This window comes from Pecten maximus, chromosome 5, assembly GCF_902652985.1.
Source record: "Pecten maximus chromosome 5, xPecMax1.1, whole genome shotgun sequence".
In the NCBI taxonomy this organism is placed as follows: Eukaryota; Metazoa; Mollusca; class Bivalvia; order Pectinida; family Pectinidae; genus Pecten; species Pecten maximus.
Genome location: NC_047019.1, coordinates 30,283,211 through 30,299,111, shown reverse-complemented (window position 1 = coordinate 30,299,111; position 15,901 = coordinate 30,283,211). Strand labels below are relative to the sequence as shown.

The following is a 15,901-nucleotide window of genomic DNA, read 5'->3' as shown; positions in this document are numbered from 1 at the left end:
GCGTCATATCCGGGACCAAAAGAATATTGTGGTCAATTGATACATCCGTCCCTCGTCCAGAGCTACGTTATCGCAACTAGTTGAAACATAGTTTAAGATCAGCTTCAATTTGTAGGCAGCGCTCGGAATGTCGTCTAATCTAAATGTATGAAATTGAACAAGCAAATTACAGCTTTAGTTATAGTATCAAGCTCTGGATTTTATGATGATTATCGGATGTTGAACATATAATTATATGTTAGGTACGTGGCGAATACGTCCGCATCAAATGACGACCAATATCACTATCGGGCCTGAAGCTGCCCAAATTTTATGGTCTATGGTGAACTAGGTAGATATTGAATGTAGAATTGATGTGTTCTGGTATAATTTAATTTCTTCTACAAAGTTGTGCAACAATATTTATAGATTAATTTACCACTTGTACGAAAATGAAAACACGAGTTTTAGATAGATAAATAATATGAAAGCTTTAAACTCTTCATGGATTTTGCAGGAAACTTGTACATTAACTAAAGATAATTTAGAATTTAAAGGCTTCAATGCCAATTTATTCAGAAATGGTTTAATGATGTGGATCGATGTGTCATCTAGAAGAAATGGTGTACTCAATGTTTAAGTCAAAATTTCAAATTGAAGGTAATTATATTAAATTGAATGTAAGAGAACGAAAAAATATAGTTCCGTACATCAAATTTGCACTTGCCCATAGAAACGGGACGATAGGTATGGTATACCTCGTAATGGACGAATTTGTCCTTTGTGTTCTTGTGGTGTTGGTGATGAGTATCATTATTTATTTGTTTGTAATTATGAATTTATGCCAAATTAGAAATTTATACATTCCAAACTAATATTGTATGTACCCTAATCTGACAAAAACGACAGCTAGTTTAATAAGTTTCTATAGGTAATGTACGTTCGTGTGCTCTCAGATGCTAGAAAAAAAAAGTAGAAAAAAATCCGAAGAGTGTAGATTTGTTTTGTTCCATCATTTGTAAGTTTGCTTTTCATGTGAGAACTCTTGTAATACACGTGTGTCTAACTGACTAATGTGAGAACTCTTGTAATACACGTGTGTCTAACTGACTAATGTGAGAACTCTTGTAATACACGTGTGTCTAACTGACTAATGTTAGAACTCTTCACGTGTGTCTAACTGACTAATGTGAGAACTCTTGTAATACACGTGTGTCTAACTGACTAATGTGAGAACTCTTGTAATACACGTGTGTCTAACTGACTAATGTGAGAACTCTTGTAATACACGTGTGTCTAACTGACTAATGTTAGAACTCTTGTAATACACGTGTGTCTAACTGACTAATGTGAGAACTCTTGTAATACACGTGTGTCTAACTGACTAATGTGAGAACTCTTGTAATACACGTGTGTCTAACTGACTAATGTCAGAACCCTTGTAATACACGTGTGTCTAACTGACTAATGTGAGAACTCTTGTAATACAAGTGCGTCTAACTGACTAATGTTAGAACTCTTGTAATACAAGTGTGTCTAACTGACTAATGATAATAATGGGCAAAGAGATGGCTGGTAGATTTTAATCCACGTAAAACGGAAGTAATTTTTATTTCGAACTCGAACAATTTAGAAGAAGTCATTGAATTGGAATTTGAAAACGAGTTCTTAAACTTTAGTAATAACCATAGACATTTGGGCGTCACTTTCAATTCGAAAGATAAATGGAGTGACCATATTGAAAATACTTATACGTCTGTTCTTAAAAAGCTCAATGCTCTGAGAAAATTGAAATACATGCTTAAACGTGATACATTAATAAGAATATATATAAAACATTTATCTTACCGGTTTTGGAATATGCGTGTGACTTATGGGATGGGTGTAATGTGTTAGAATCAAATTTATTAGAAAAGATCCAGCGTGAAGCGGCACGTATTATAACTGGCCATGGTTTACCTTCATATGCTAGTAGCAATTCTTTATACATTGAAACGGGTTTAGAGGCACTTTCGGATAGACGTAATAGAAGAAATCTACAATTACTGTATAAGATGAAAAATAATACAACTCCAGATTTTTTTAAATATTCTAGTGCCTCAATCAGTCAAAACACCCCTTATGCATTGAGAAATAGAAATAATTTTGTTTTTCCTAACTATAGGCTTTCCAATACAAATTCATCCTTTTTACCTTCAACTCTTCGTCTATGGAACGAACTAGATCATAATATTAGATCTTCTCCTAGCTTGAGCATTTTCAAAAATGCTATTACACCAGATATAAATACATTAAAACCTCCCAGTTATTATGGTTTTGGTGATAGGAAAATTAATGTAATCCTACCAAATTAAGGTATCAAAACAGTTCTCTCAAATATGACTTATAAATTTCGTTTTAACCTGGTAGAAAATGCTGAATGTATTTGTGGTAACCCCTGTGAAAATGCCTTTCATTTTTTCTTTGAGTGTCCAAATTATGATATACAGAGGCAATTACTTTTTCTTAGTCTTCGAAATGTAGATATAGATGCAGCTATAAACTTACAGTTACTCCTATGTGGAAATGTTCATCTGCCTGTAGACATTAATTTAATCATATTCCGAAATGTACACAAGTTTATAAAAACAAGTAATAGATTTTAAAATGCATGATATTTGTTTGTTCTGTACGTCCTGCCTTTTGACAAATCGGAGAGCAATGTTACAAAGATGTTACAAAAATATTGAATTAGTGACCTTTAGTCTTTATTTTGTCAAATATTGTAATTTTGTATTTGTTTTGGGAAAGGGCGTTGATAAGTTGCAAAAACTTGTGCCCAATCCCTTTGTACGTTTTGACAATAAAATATGTTTGAATCAAATTGAATCAATGATAATAATAAAAAAAATAGTCTAATGTCATTTTAAGCAAAACTTTCATCATTGAACGGGAAACAACTTGTCCTTTTGAAAATGATCTACCCTAAAAACCATGCAGAACTTGGATCGTGTAAAATTTTAAAAGCATAATCCATTTACTTACATCAATATTGTGCAAAAGAATAAAGTTTGATGTTGAACTCGTTGAAGACAAACAAGATAGCGTTCTATGGTTGAAAGACCCGAGTGGTTTTCCGATTGGTCTTTTTCTTTGTCAATCGAAGTCTTCGTGCCTTTCCGCTCTTGACCGGGAATGTCCGAAGATATCCGATTGACTTTTGTTTACAAATAATTTTATCACATCCGGTGAATGCGCTATGAAAAACTCAATTATCAAAATTGATATAAGCATTTTGAAAATGTGATTATTAATTCAAATAGATATTAGTATATTTTCAAAAATGAAAAAAAGAAAGAAAGAGACAAATGATTGTTTTTATTTTAATAAGGTTCGAGGGTATAACCATGTTTTCAAATATGTAAACCCCAATTTTCATTCTTTCTTGTCGCTAATGTCTATTTAGGCGGTGAGGTTCAGGAATTTGAACCTAAAAACGTTTATTTTTGGCATCCCTGTTCAAAAAGGTATGTACATTATTTAATTATTCTTATTTCATCTTTCGAATATTGATCGGAAAATAGCTGAAATGAACAGATTCGGAAGGATGCACGTGCTGATAATGAAAAAATATGAAGCCACGCGCACCTGCTAAATTTAGTTTAGGTAGATCAAAGCTATTTATAACCAGTCCCTACTGGTCAACTTGTTATTACAACGAGCGACATTTATCTAATATTACAACTCACGATGATCTTGGTCACGATTTATATCTTTTGAGTGTCATCATTATGTCGGTCCACGGGCCGGCCAGACATCGTCATTTTATGTTTGAAACAGAAAGGAAATACTTTTGCAGAAATATCAAACAGTTAGATTGCCAACAGAATGCCAACATCTTTGATGTGGAAAGTGTTTTTTTCATAGTAGACGCTGGTAGAAGGAACAGTTATGTCAGTAACATCTCCCTTTGTATGTACTCCAACCCACGCAGATCCGCCATTGATTAACATGACGCGCCATACAGCCATTGGCATTGCCATTTTCCGAGGGAAGTGGGCGGGGCTGCCAGATAATTTACATGCTATCCAGACACCGTCAGTACTGCTCAGGGAGGGGTGGCAGAATTTACTATACGTAGTGAAAACTTGAAATAGGAAAATATACCACTATTTAAGAATTACTTTTTATATGTTGGTGAAATAGGCCTAATGCCTGCAAATTTTGCAAACAAATGGACACATGATTGGCTCATGTCACATGTGTTTTGCCAGGATGCCATCGTTAGTGAGTCTACCTTATTTTGAACGTTAGCAAATAAAATATTACATTTCGAACACTATGATACAAGTTTTTTTTCCTTATAAAACTCGTTTAACATTTGTTGTTTGTAGGAATGTATTATCCGATGTCTATAATAGTGTGTGATAATGCCCGTTGTTTCTTGTGTTAAACCTCTTAACATTGTTGTGCAAGTTTGGAATAGTGAAACTGCTGGTTAGTCCACTTATCAGATAGAGGTGAAATGTTATACTGCTGTGTATTTGAACTGCAGCATTTTTCTTAGGTTTGGTCTACAGTATAGCAGCTTTAAACTATCGTTTATGCATGATGGGTGGTAAATTGCATACAGGGTGGCTATTGCATTATGTGATGGTAAACCGAAATTATATAGAAGCAAGTTTCTGAATGATTACCGAATGGAATGGGAGAAAAAAGTTGAACTATTTTTAAGTCATTTCTAATTATTTCACTGCATACTGAAATATTGAACAGGAAAAATAATTGAACTTGTACATGTGTTAGCATCAAAATGCATACTGAACCATACTGAAGGCGTAATGTTTCAACCATATCAAATATTAATTATAACAAAATACATGCAAGTATCTTGAGAGTGAAATTCAGCTGTAACATGATCAAATATCAGTATAAACGTTACTGGCTTGTAGCACCAGTAATTTGTCGCCAGAATTTTCAACTAGATCATGTTTTATTTTTAGAAATCCGATGGCTCAAAATGGAATAGAAGAAATGGATCAAGCGGCAGAGGAACAACTTTTGGCAGATGAAATGGACACCAATGGATCAAAAAGTGAAAACCAAAAAAACCATCAGAAACTTTTAGACTATGGAATTAATGTTAAAGTTGCTGATGAACTCCAAAAAATGTGCAACCAAGGTATGTTGTAAACAAATTGGTATTTAAAACCTTATTTACTTTTTGGGATTAGTTAATTGGGGGAAAAAATACAAGTTGATATTGTTTAACTGGTATAGTCAAATTATTGAAATCATTGTCAAACGCGACAAAAGTTTTGTTTCGAAAGAATCATAGCACTTTAAAGTATTTACATTTTGAGTTTTTATTTATTTTTTTAAGACAATATTTTTGGCCAAAAAAAATTTATTTCCTTTGCTAATTGGATACATATTTTTTTCTTTCTTTTTTTGAATAGATAAACTTGACCATGACGAACTTGATGAAAGAGCGCTGGATGCTCTGAAAGAATTCAACCCTGATGATGGTGTTGCAGTTCTGAAACAGTTCAGTGAAAGTTGTTTAGAACATGTAACAAACAAAAGTGCATTTTTATGTGGAATGATGAAAACTTATCGTCAGAACAAAAAACAGGGATCATCAGCAGCTACAGCAAAAGGACCCGATGAACAAAAATTAAAAGTAAGGTGTTGACATCGTTAAAATGTTTCGGAATATTTGGGGGTAAGACAACAGCTACAGTAAAAAAAATAATAAGATGGCAGTGAGCAAGTTGGATATATTTGATGGTAACCAGAAATGAAAGGACTATGTTATTATTGTAGTAGGAAGTTATGAACTTAAATGGCTGACTATAAAATTGGCACAGACAGGATTTCACACCAACAGCAGGCATATTGATAAATGTTACTGCAAATTTGCATAATTCTTTATTATGTTCAACATGTATAATAATTCAAAGAATAACTTTCAATACAATATCAATGCATTATTTTGTTTTTGTAGGAAATCTTGGACAGGACGGGCTACTCTTTAGATGTGACTACAGGGCAAAGAAAATATGGTGGCCCCCCTCCTGATACAGATGACACGCCACCAGGACCTGGACACGAGGTAATATGAATTGTAATTGTCAATTATCAACAAGGAACAGTTTCCTCTGTAAAAAACTTTATAAATTCAGGTAAAATGACACTCTTCTGGGTATGTCAGATAATTAACCCAATATTCATATTAAAATGCAGAAAAACTACATATTTTCAGTATTTTCTTAATCTATTTAACAGCTTAATTTTATTTTTTAATAATATTCTTCATTAGAAATTATTTGTATTGAAAACTTTTGTTAAAAAATAAAATTTTGCCATTTTGTCAGATTTGTTGACTTTCATCTGCTAAATTCTTTGGAGAAATAAAGCCGTACTTTGGGGTATTGTTGCCATCTTTTCCAAGTTATGCAGATTTACAGTTGTTGGTTTATAAAAAAAACAACTAAAAAATGAACAGTTATGATAATAAACAAAAACATAACCCAATTTTTTTTTATCTACTTAAGGTCTTTGTGGGGAAGATTCCTAAAGATGTCTTTGAAGATGAACTTATCCCACTGTTTGAAGAATGTGGAAGAATATGGGACCTGCGTCTCATGATGGATCCAATGACTGGATTCAACAGGGGCTACTGTTTTGTGACATACTGTGAAAAATCTGGAGCTCAGGAAGCTGTAAGCAAGGTAAATGAAATGAAACTTGCATGCTTTCAGAAAGTTTAATGGAAAAGTCTTGCAATAATGAAAAATATGCATATTTATTGAGCTTCAATATAAAATGGTTGATTTTCAGTTGATTCTGTTATTGTGTGATGAATCAACATTTAAATATTTCTATTTTCCACAGCTTGAAAACCATGCTATTAAAGATGGGAAGCACATTAAAGTAAACATTTCCGTCGCCAACCAGAGACTTTTTGTTGGAAACATACCGAAAAGCAAGACGCGGGATGAAATATTTGAAGAATTCTCAAAAAAGACAGGTATGTCTAGGCTTTGAGTTTCATTGTTATGTATTGAAAGTTTCCACGTTCAAAATCTTCTGGGCCTGGTACTGAAACTTGAGAGAAGCATTGGAAAACAATCAGGTGTCTGGTCTTATAAATAATTTCTCACCCACTTGGAAAATATAGTTGACAAATCTATAAAGTTTGCATACTGAAGAGGTATTAAAATTAAATGCCTTTTCCACATTTGCTACTTTGTGCTGGAGAAATTGCAGCTTTGATTACATGGGACAGTGATAATGAATCGCTTGCATTGTTAGCTCCTCTATGACAAACAAGGAGGTCCTCATCATGTGTTGTGGTGAGGAATACTGTAGATTATTTACTGCAACTATAACAAATGATTTTTGTTTTTTTTCATAGAGGGTTTGTCTCAGGTTATCATATACAGATCTGCTGAAAAGGAAAATCAAAAGAACCGAGGATTTGCCTTTCTGGAATACGATTCTCATAAATCTGCATCTACAGCAAGAAGGAAGTTGGCTTCTGGCAGAATCAAAGTGTGGGGCTGTGATATCATTGTAGACTGGGCAGATCCTATTGATGAACCAGATGACAATACAATGGCAAAGGTAGTGAAGAAATTCTTTTGTTCGGGAACGTGCAGTTCCATACGTCATGGAATACTGAATTATGGCTGTTTTAGTTGGAAGTGTTGTTGTTAATATAAGGAAATTAAGAATTAGAATTACATTTGTGACTGTTGCAAATTGTTAGACAGTAAACACTGAACATTGTCAATTTTATTTTAGGAGGGGGGGGGGGGGTTACATGTTGATGTTGAAATATTGCTATCTTAAATATGATCTATATTGTGATACTTTGCTTAAATCTGTATTCTTGAGTCAGAAATATCATTTGTGTTTAAGTGGAAAAAAGAACATGATACCAGTTATATTGACAGATAGTGTGTCATTCTGGAGTAAGTTATTTGTAGACCGTTGTTTCAGTTTGCTTTATCTTATGTATAAGTAATGCCGTCATAGTTATTTATATTTTTTTTTCATATTTTCAGGTGAAAGTGTTGTATGTGCGAAATCTAACCAGTGATGTCACTGAGGAACTTCTCAAAGAAAAATTTGGTGAATATGGCAAGATTGAACGTGCCAAAAAGATCAAGGATTATGGATTTATCCACTATGAGGAAAGAGAGGATGCCATGAAAGCTCAGGAAGCCATGAACGGACAGGTGGGTGATACTCATGTTACACATCACAACACAGGTCCTGCTCAGCATTGTCAGTTGCAGGGTTGGCTGCCAGTTGTGAAGATAAATATTTAAAACTTCACAAATTCTATAGTTTCTCTAGCTTTAGAAATGTAGAAGATTTAAAAACAGTTATTGGTTTAAATTTAGAAAATAGTTTCCCATTTAACTTTGGAATCAAAAAAAGTTTGGCATTATTTAGAATAGAATAATTTCTTTTTAAAGATTGAAGAAAGAAATTTTTAATAGTATGAAATCAATCTAGATTTTATTTCTGTTGAAAAATACTGGTTTAGCTACCAAGCATCCATTTGAAAAGATTAAAATGTTAATCATGTTTTTAATTTCCAAGAAATATTTCAAACTCAACATGCACTCTGCCTCAGGTTTCAAAATTTATAAGTTGCTATCATGGTAACATCACTGGGGAAAAGTGTTTAATTATGCTGCATTTGTAATTATCATTAGGAAGTAGTTTTAATTCTGGTTTTGATAAACCTCCAGGCAGTTCCTCCCTATATACATTTCCTGGATGGCTGGTTGAAGAAGTCGACATATTTTAGATGGTGTTTTAATGATCTCCTAACTTACAGAATACAGTAGAAGTATTGGACAAATTGAACAAGTTCATAATGCAACTACACTATTGTTCAATGATATCACAACTCAGGTCCTGCTCAGCATTGTCGGTTGCAGGGTTGGCTGCCAGTTGTGAAGACAAAACTTTAAAACTTTGCAAATTCTATAGTTTCTCTAGCTGTAGATATGTAGAAGATTTAAAAACAGTTATTGGTTTAAATTTAGAAAATAGTTCCTATTTAACTTAGGAATAAAAAAGGTTTTGCATTATTTAGAATAGGAATCATTTTAAAGATTGAAGGACGGAAATTTTAGTATTACATATGAAATCATGTAGATTTTGTTTTCTGGTGAAAAATATTGGTTTAGCTACAAGCATCCATTCGAAAAGTTTAAAACATTAATCATGTTTTTAATTTCCAAGAAATATTTCAAATTCAACATGAACTCTGCCTTAGGTTTAAAATTATAAGTTTCTATCATGGTAACATCTAGAACGAAACGACCATTTGTCGGAAATTGTCCGTTCATCGTCCATAGCTACGTTATCGCAGCTAGGTAACATCACATGAAAAACTGTTGGAATTTTGCTGCATGTGTAATTAACAATAGGAAGTAGTTTTAATACTGGTTTTGATGAACCTCCCGGCAGTTCCTCCATATGTAAATTTCCTGGATGGCTGGTTGAGGAAGTGAACATATTTTAAATGGTGTTTTAATGGTCTTCTAACTTAATAGTATTTGACAAATTGAACAAGTTCATAATGCAGCTACCGTATTCAAGGCTTTTTCTGAGGGCTTTTTAGGGCCGATTATGGGCCCATTGCCAATTGAAATTATTTCCTATTTAGGCCAAATACCCAAAATTAGCAGTTTACTCCTGAAAAACGCTTTCCCAATTCAATTTTCTTCCCGAAATGAGGCAAAAAGGCCCCATCCCAAACTTAGGGAGAAAAAATCCTGCTATTTTCCAATGATATCACAACACAGGTCCTGCTCAGCATTGTCAGTTGCAGGGTTGGCTGCCAGTTGTGAAGATAAAACTTTAAAACTTTGCAAATTCTATAGTTTCTCTAACTGTAGAAATGTAGAAGATTTAAAAACAGATTAAAAAATCCAAATTCAACCTTTTTTATTATGAATTTGTTTAATGTAAAAGGAGAATCTAACATTTTGACAGATTTGTTTTGAATGATCACAAAAGGTTGGTTTGTTAGGTTAATTGCTCGGTGAATAGCCAGGGTTATTTTGAGGCAGTTCTCCTGGTAGTAGTTGGTAACTACCTCACTGTACAACATAAGGGAAGTCTGTCACATGCCATCCAGATCTAGTGGATGAAGAGCTGATCACAGGGCAATAAACCAAGCAAGCAAACAAACTTGCCCAAGGACAAAACCACAGGTGTTGGAGGTGAAAATCATTCCTGATACTTGATGTCACAAGCACCCATTTGTATTTAGGATATGACTTAAAACATTTAATGTTGTCATTGGTTTATAATGAGTTATCGGTATAGGACAAATATGTATGGTATGGTTTTCTTGGGTTTTCTTGATTTCAGTATGCTGCAACAGAGTAGTTTAGATTAAATTTTTCACTTTAATTGCAGAAATTGGGCAAACAAGAAATTGAAGTCTCCATGGCGAAGCCACCAACTGAGAATAAAAAGAAAGAACAGAGGAAACGTGAACAGGAAAGACGACAGATGTACATGGCTGTCGGAAGAGGTGGTCCCTTTGGGTAAGATATCTTATCTTGACATATTATATTACAGGTCATCTCCCACATACGGTACTTGGTTATATTGCCAGTTTGTGATATTTTTAGTTTTTAGACCAGTTGGTATGTTGATAACTGTTTTTGATTGACATTTATTTTACATGTAATGATATACAGATACGACGACTACTGGGGTCCACCAATGAGGCCACCCATGCACCCAAGGGGAGGAATGAGGCGTCCAGGTCCACCCATGCCAGCCAGGCCTTATGGTGAGTTGGAATACAACTATATGACTATACAAGTTGTTCTTTGCTTTAAAATGCACTAGTTCATGTGAATTGGTGTATTCATTTTTCAGGTTGCTGTGTTTGCATCATTATTTACTGTTTTAAAAACTTTATCGAACTAGTGTCTGCTTTTCAGATTACTTGGGTTTTGAAGTTATTTAGTGTTTAGAAATGTGATGAATTGATATGTTTTTCAGATTACTATGATGATTACTATGGTTACGATGAATTTTACGACTATGGTTACCATCCTGGACCTCGTGGACGTGGAGGGCGAGGGGGACCTCCACCAGTAAGTCTCTCTTCTGTCAAAAATTTGTATTAGTTTTCATTTCAATACTTCATTGGTGTATTCTTCATTTGTTTCCTGCTTCATATATCTTGGTCTTCTTCGAGTTTCGTTGCACTTCATTATGGTTAGAAATAAATGTACAAGATGGATCCAAAAGAGAAAATTGTTGTACAGAATCTGTTAATGAGCTCTTCAACTTACTCTATAAATGTTGGTTGTTTCTGATTTTAAATGTTATGCTTGTATTGTATGTTTCTACCATTCTGTCAAAGCAAACCTTTAATGTTGATATAAATACATGTATTGTTTGCCGCAGCCAATGCGAGGTCGAGGAGGCGGCCCCCCACGGGGTGGTGGTCCTAGAGGAGGCATGATTCCTCGGGGAGCAAGAGGAGCTATGCGAGGGCCTAGGGGAGCGATGCGGGGCCGAGGTGGACCCCCACCAAAGCCAGTTCCACAGTTCCGAGGAGGAAAGAGAAAAGCAGGAAACGAAATAGGACAAGCCCAAACGAAAAGACGCAATACACAGGATAATTGGGGAGCCCAGCCCATCGCACAGCAGCCTCTTGATCAATCTGGCGGTTATGGTGGAGGATACAATGATGCACAGTGGTACCAGGATTCATATGGGCAAAATTGGGGTTGAGCAATCAACCTTTAATAATTATTTTCAGTTCTTTGTTAAGTGGTGTAAAATTACTGTGTCCCTGTAGGAATGACAAGAAAATTGCCAAAAAAATCTTTCAATGCACAAAAATTCTGCCTTTGGAGAAGGATTATCTTTGGGATTATATTTGGCATCTGCCATCAAAAGACAACGATCATGTAGACATGATTAAATTGATTTCTATACAGACATCTTGGAACCAAGGAATCTGTGGCAGGCTAATCATTCTGAAAAGGATACTTGAGGTTAAAATACAACCTCTATTTAACTGGCATGCCAGTATGCAGCAGTTCATCATCATGAAATTTTTTAAATCAATATTTTTAAAAAGGACCATAGTTTCTACAAAAATATAGTTGTGGAAAGTAATTCAAATCATTGACAATATTTTCATGGAAAATTAATTGAATGATCGTGTTTGTTTTTTTTAAATTTTTGTGTTCTTGGTCTGTGTCATTGTAGTTATCCTTCATCATAATTCATCATTAAAATGTAATACTTTTATTATTGGCTCGGCCGATTTGTTCAAAATTTGAGTGGAAAAAATAATACTCAAAAAAATGGACTTTGATCAATTTTATTTATCTGCAGGCTGCCATAATGGCTAATGGTTGCAAGGATGTTGTTTTCTTTGGCCAATCATGAAAAAAATGACCCTTCAATTTTACACACTTTTTTCCTCCCACTAATTAACCAGAACATGCAAGCTAAACAAAAAATGACCTAAGCAAATGGATTTGGAGATAATGTTGACAAAAAGTGCTCTGCATTTCTGGTTGTGTTAATTGTGAAACCCTTTTCCATCAATAGCACCCAAAATTTGAAGCTGTTCAAGCATGGGACGTGAAAGCAAAAATAATGTTTTGAACACTGGCTACAGATTGGCAAGGGTTTCTTTATTGCTAACATCAAAGCCTAGCATGTTTAATTGAAAATGTTATGTTTCGTTGATTTTGGTTTAAATGGTTTTGAAAGAATTATCTACAAATTATTGAGCTGATTAGGATCAAAATCAATTTTCACAAATGCTGGTGATTAGTATATTAAGTGAAAAGAAAATTTCATCATTTTTAACATAATACTTTTCAGATGAATTGTTCGCATTTGTATTGTTTACCCCATTTATTTACATGTATGCATTCTCCCATCTTTTTGCATACTAACATATTCTCTTTTTCTTTTTTTCTCTCTTCCTGTCAAAAAAAAAAGAAAAGAAATGCGCCACCAAAAACAAAAAAAAAACACTGAAATTGATAGTAAAATCAATATGAAGTCTCAAGAAAAAATCTTTGAAAAATGCGCCGCAAAAAATCTTTTTCAGAACATATTTTGATATAGCTGCATCAAATCGATCGAAAAGTAATACAAGCAGTTCTCATGGTTTTGATAATTTAACAAATTAGTTTAGTTTTGGCACATGGTTTGGAACTGAATGTTTGGCGAAGTCGAACAAACTTTGCTGCATATAGGTTCCCTCAGCCTGTTTCTCCCGTCCAGGGATCTGAAAGGCTGACCCCACTGACCAGTGTGCTGCACTCAGTCTGGGCCACCCAACAACATCACAGTGGACTTGACTTCTGACAGGTAATGTGGTCATAGGGCGGCCTTCACCTGGCAACTTGATATTCAGGCACACGAAAAGAACAACACATTTGGCTTTGTGATATCAAAACAAAAAATGAGGAAAGAATAATTCCTCGAAAAACTTGTTAAACAAAAACAAAAAAAATATTTTAGGGTTTCTTCATCCGAATAGCAGCCGAGTATAAGTTAGTGTCTGTTTTTGATCATTTATGTTTGAAATATTCATGGTTTTGACAAGGAATTTGGTGTAAAAACATTTAAACCATTTAAATTTTGCTGAAAATTCTTGATATCGAGCTGTTTTCTCCCAACTGATTCAACAACAGAGTATTATGTCTGAATGAAAGAAATTGCTGATGAAAAGACTCCGGTTCAGAGCATAAAAACATAAACCTTTAATTTTCTTCAATATAATTTCATAAATGGTTGGCACATGATATCGAGTTGCATATGTATGGGAGATCTGTCAAGGCCAGGCCATGTTGACTTTGATACATGTCACAAATTGTATGACTATATTCTGGCTCTCCAAACCGGAAACTTGTACTCAAATTTAGGACTAAATGCCTCCTTGTTAGTTTGTTTTTTTGTGGACACTTTTCTGTAGTAGGAACAAGTATTAGATTTTCATGAAGGTTTCATAAATGGCATGTAACCAATAGCTTTTCATTCACATTTTGCCATAAATGTTTCTATAATTGATAGATTGTTACTGGTTGATGGTGTCCTATTTACATGAGATCACTCCGAGTCGGAAGAGTGCACTTGATAACACAAAATAGATGCAGTCGTACAAAGATTAAAACTATCGCCACCCCTTTTATCAAAATAACTTTAATCACCTCCCCTTTTATCAAAATAACTTTAAAAAATGCTGTATTGAACAATCGGTAAAAATGATTAGGTTCTCGAACACATTGAGCCAGAGTATAGAAGTACAGAGGTTACAGTTAAGTTTTTGTTGCATTTCAACAATCGTGTAATATTCAATTCATAAGTGACATTTTATTGTTTCTCAATTTTTTTCAAAAGTGAGATGTTCGTCAACATGAGGAAATGCATAATACTTTAAAAAGTCTCTCATTACTTTTATTGCAAAAGGATGCAAATTTGTTTGAAAATTGGTTGCGACTACTGTTTTATCGACAAGTGAAGGAAAATATCAAATTTTACAAGGAAGTGAAGTCAAATTTTACTGTGAAGTTACAAAATTCCAGGAGGCATTCATTTTGATGAAATGAGAACGTTTACACATTGCTTTTACTGCATTCTGCCGAAGAGAGCCTTTTGACTTAAAGAATAAAAACTTGTCCACAAAAAGTTACGCCACTAGAGCAATGAGTTCGGAAAGACTAGATGCGGATCGATCACATTTCTTTGACTACCTTATTCGCACTAATTAGCGCTCAAGTAGGAACATCTTGATATTTCAAACACGAGTAATCTTTGGTTATTTATCTAGTCGGTGTTGTAAAGCAAGGGGTATGGGCTTTCACATGCTGAAACAAAGTGCTAATTATTGCGAATATGGTAGACCCGAACAATAATTGGCGAAATCTCATCGAAAGAAGATATTCTGACTGTCAATTGGTTATTGCGAGGGACTAAGTTCCGGATTAATTAGCAAATACAAAAATGGGATGGTGTATTTAATCCCATGTATTGTCTTCAACAGGTATCCTGACAAGACCGTCCAAGATTGGCCGATTGTTGGAGGTTAAATATCGGTAGTAATATTAATAATAAAAACCATTTTGACATGCGTCTTTACAAATCTAAAAATTCAACTTACCCTTGGTAAATTGAGAAAAAAAATATTGCAAATTTTGTTTTGAAATTTTAGCTTAAAATTGCACACCAAATGTTTTGGTTTTGTAATATTTGGAAACAAAATTAGAAGCAATCGCTGGATCCAGACTACACCGAAGCTGTGGCGAAAAAAAAGGTAAGTCCAGAGAAGATTTCATCGAGAAGAAAAATCGGTTTTCTGTCAATTATTTTATACTCCAATTGAAAAAATAAAACACTATACCACAACAAAGCGTTTGCTGTTTTATATGGAAATGGTATCTCCCAGAATTCATTGCACAACATGCGAATGTCTTGTGAAGGCAACTAACAAAACTAAGGAACTCCCGAGTCATTGGCTAGGAACCTCATTTCAACTTTCCGAAGAAGGCATTACAGAATTTAAGGAACGTTCCCTTGACTAAGATGTTTTCCTTAAATCTTGTGTTTTCTTATGAAAATTTTTCGGTTGTGTTCAACTTAAAACAATACCTATACGGACAGGAGGCGAATTTCGCCACATAGACCTATTTACCTTGACACGAAGAAATATAGTAACCACAGCTATTGGTTCCATTCAGAATACTGCAAAAACGGCGTCGGATTCTCGCTATACGCTACACTTGCCATCCACGAGTTCTTATTTTTAAAGGGGTTATGTTGATAGGTTTCTATTTATTGGGTGACGTCATCGAAACTACGCTCGCTACTCTTATGGACCCATGGGTGATAAGAGTAGCGAGCGTAGTGCAATCAACCG

General features: G+C 34.4%; 1 protein-coding gene across 2 annotated transcripts; it reads left to right on the top strand.

The window, feature by feature from the left end:
- The first annotated feature begins 3,352 nt into the window (after positions 1-3,352).
- Positions 3,353-13,475, top strand: LOC117327768 (heterogeneous nuclear ribonucleoprotein Q-like). 2 transcript variants are annotated; one of them, XM_033884932.1, is made up of 12 exons: positions 3,353-3,485; positions 4,962-5,140; positions 5,418-5,641; positions 5,966-6,073; positions 6,516-6,692; positions 6,856-6,991; positions 7,379-7,587; positions 8,031-8,204; positions 10,411-10,541; positions 10,698-10,792; positions 11,008-11,102; positions 11,419-13,475. In XM_033884932.1, exons 2-12 carry the CDS (start codon positions 4,969-4,971, stop codon positions 11,746-11,748), a joined length of 1,851 nt encoding a protein of 616 aa, XP_033740823.1. In that variant the 5' UTR covers positions 3,353-3,485; positions 4,962-4,968; the 3' UTR covers positions 11,749-13,475. The 2 variants fall into 2 exon arrangements, with proteins under 2 accessions (XP_033740823.1, XP_033740824.1); XM_033884933.1 differs by having other exon boundaries at positions 11,409-11,954.
- The last annotated feature ends 2,426 nt before the right edge of the window (positions 13,476-15,901 follow it).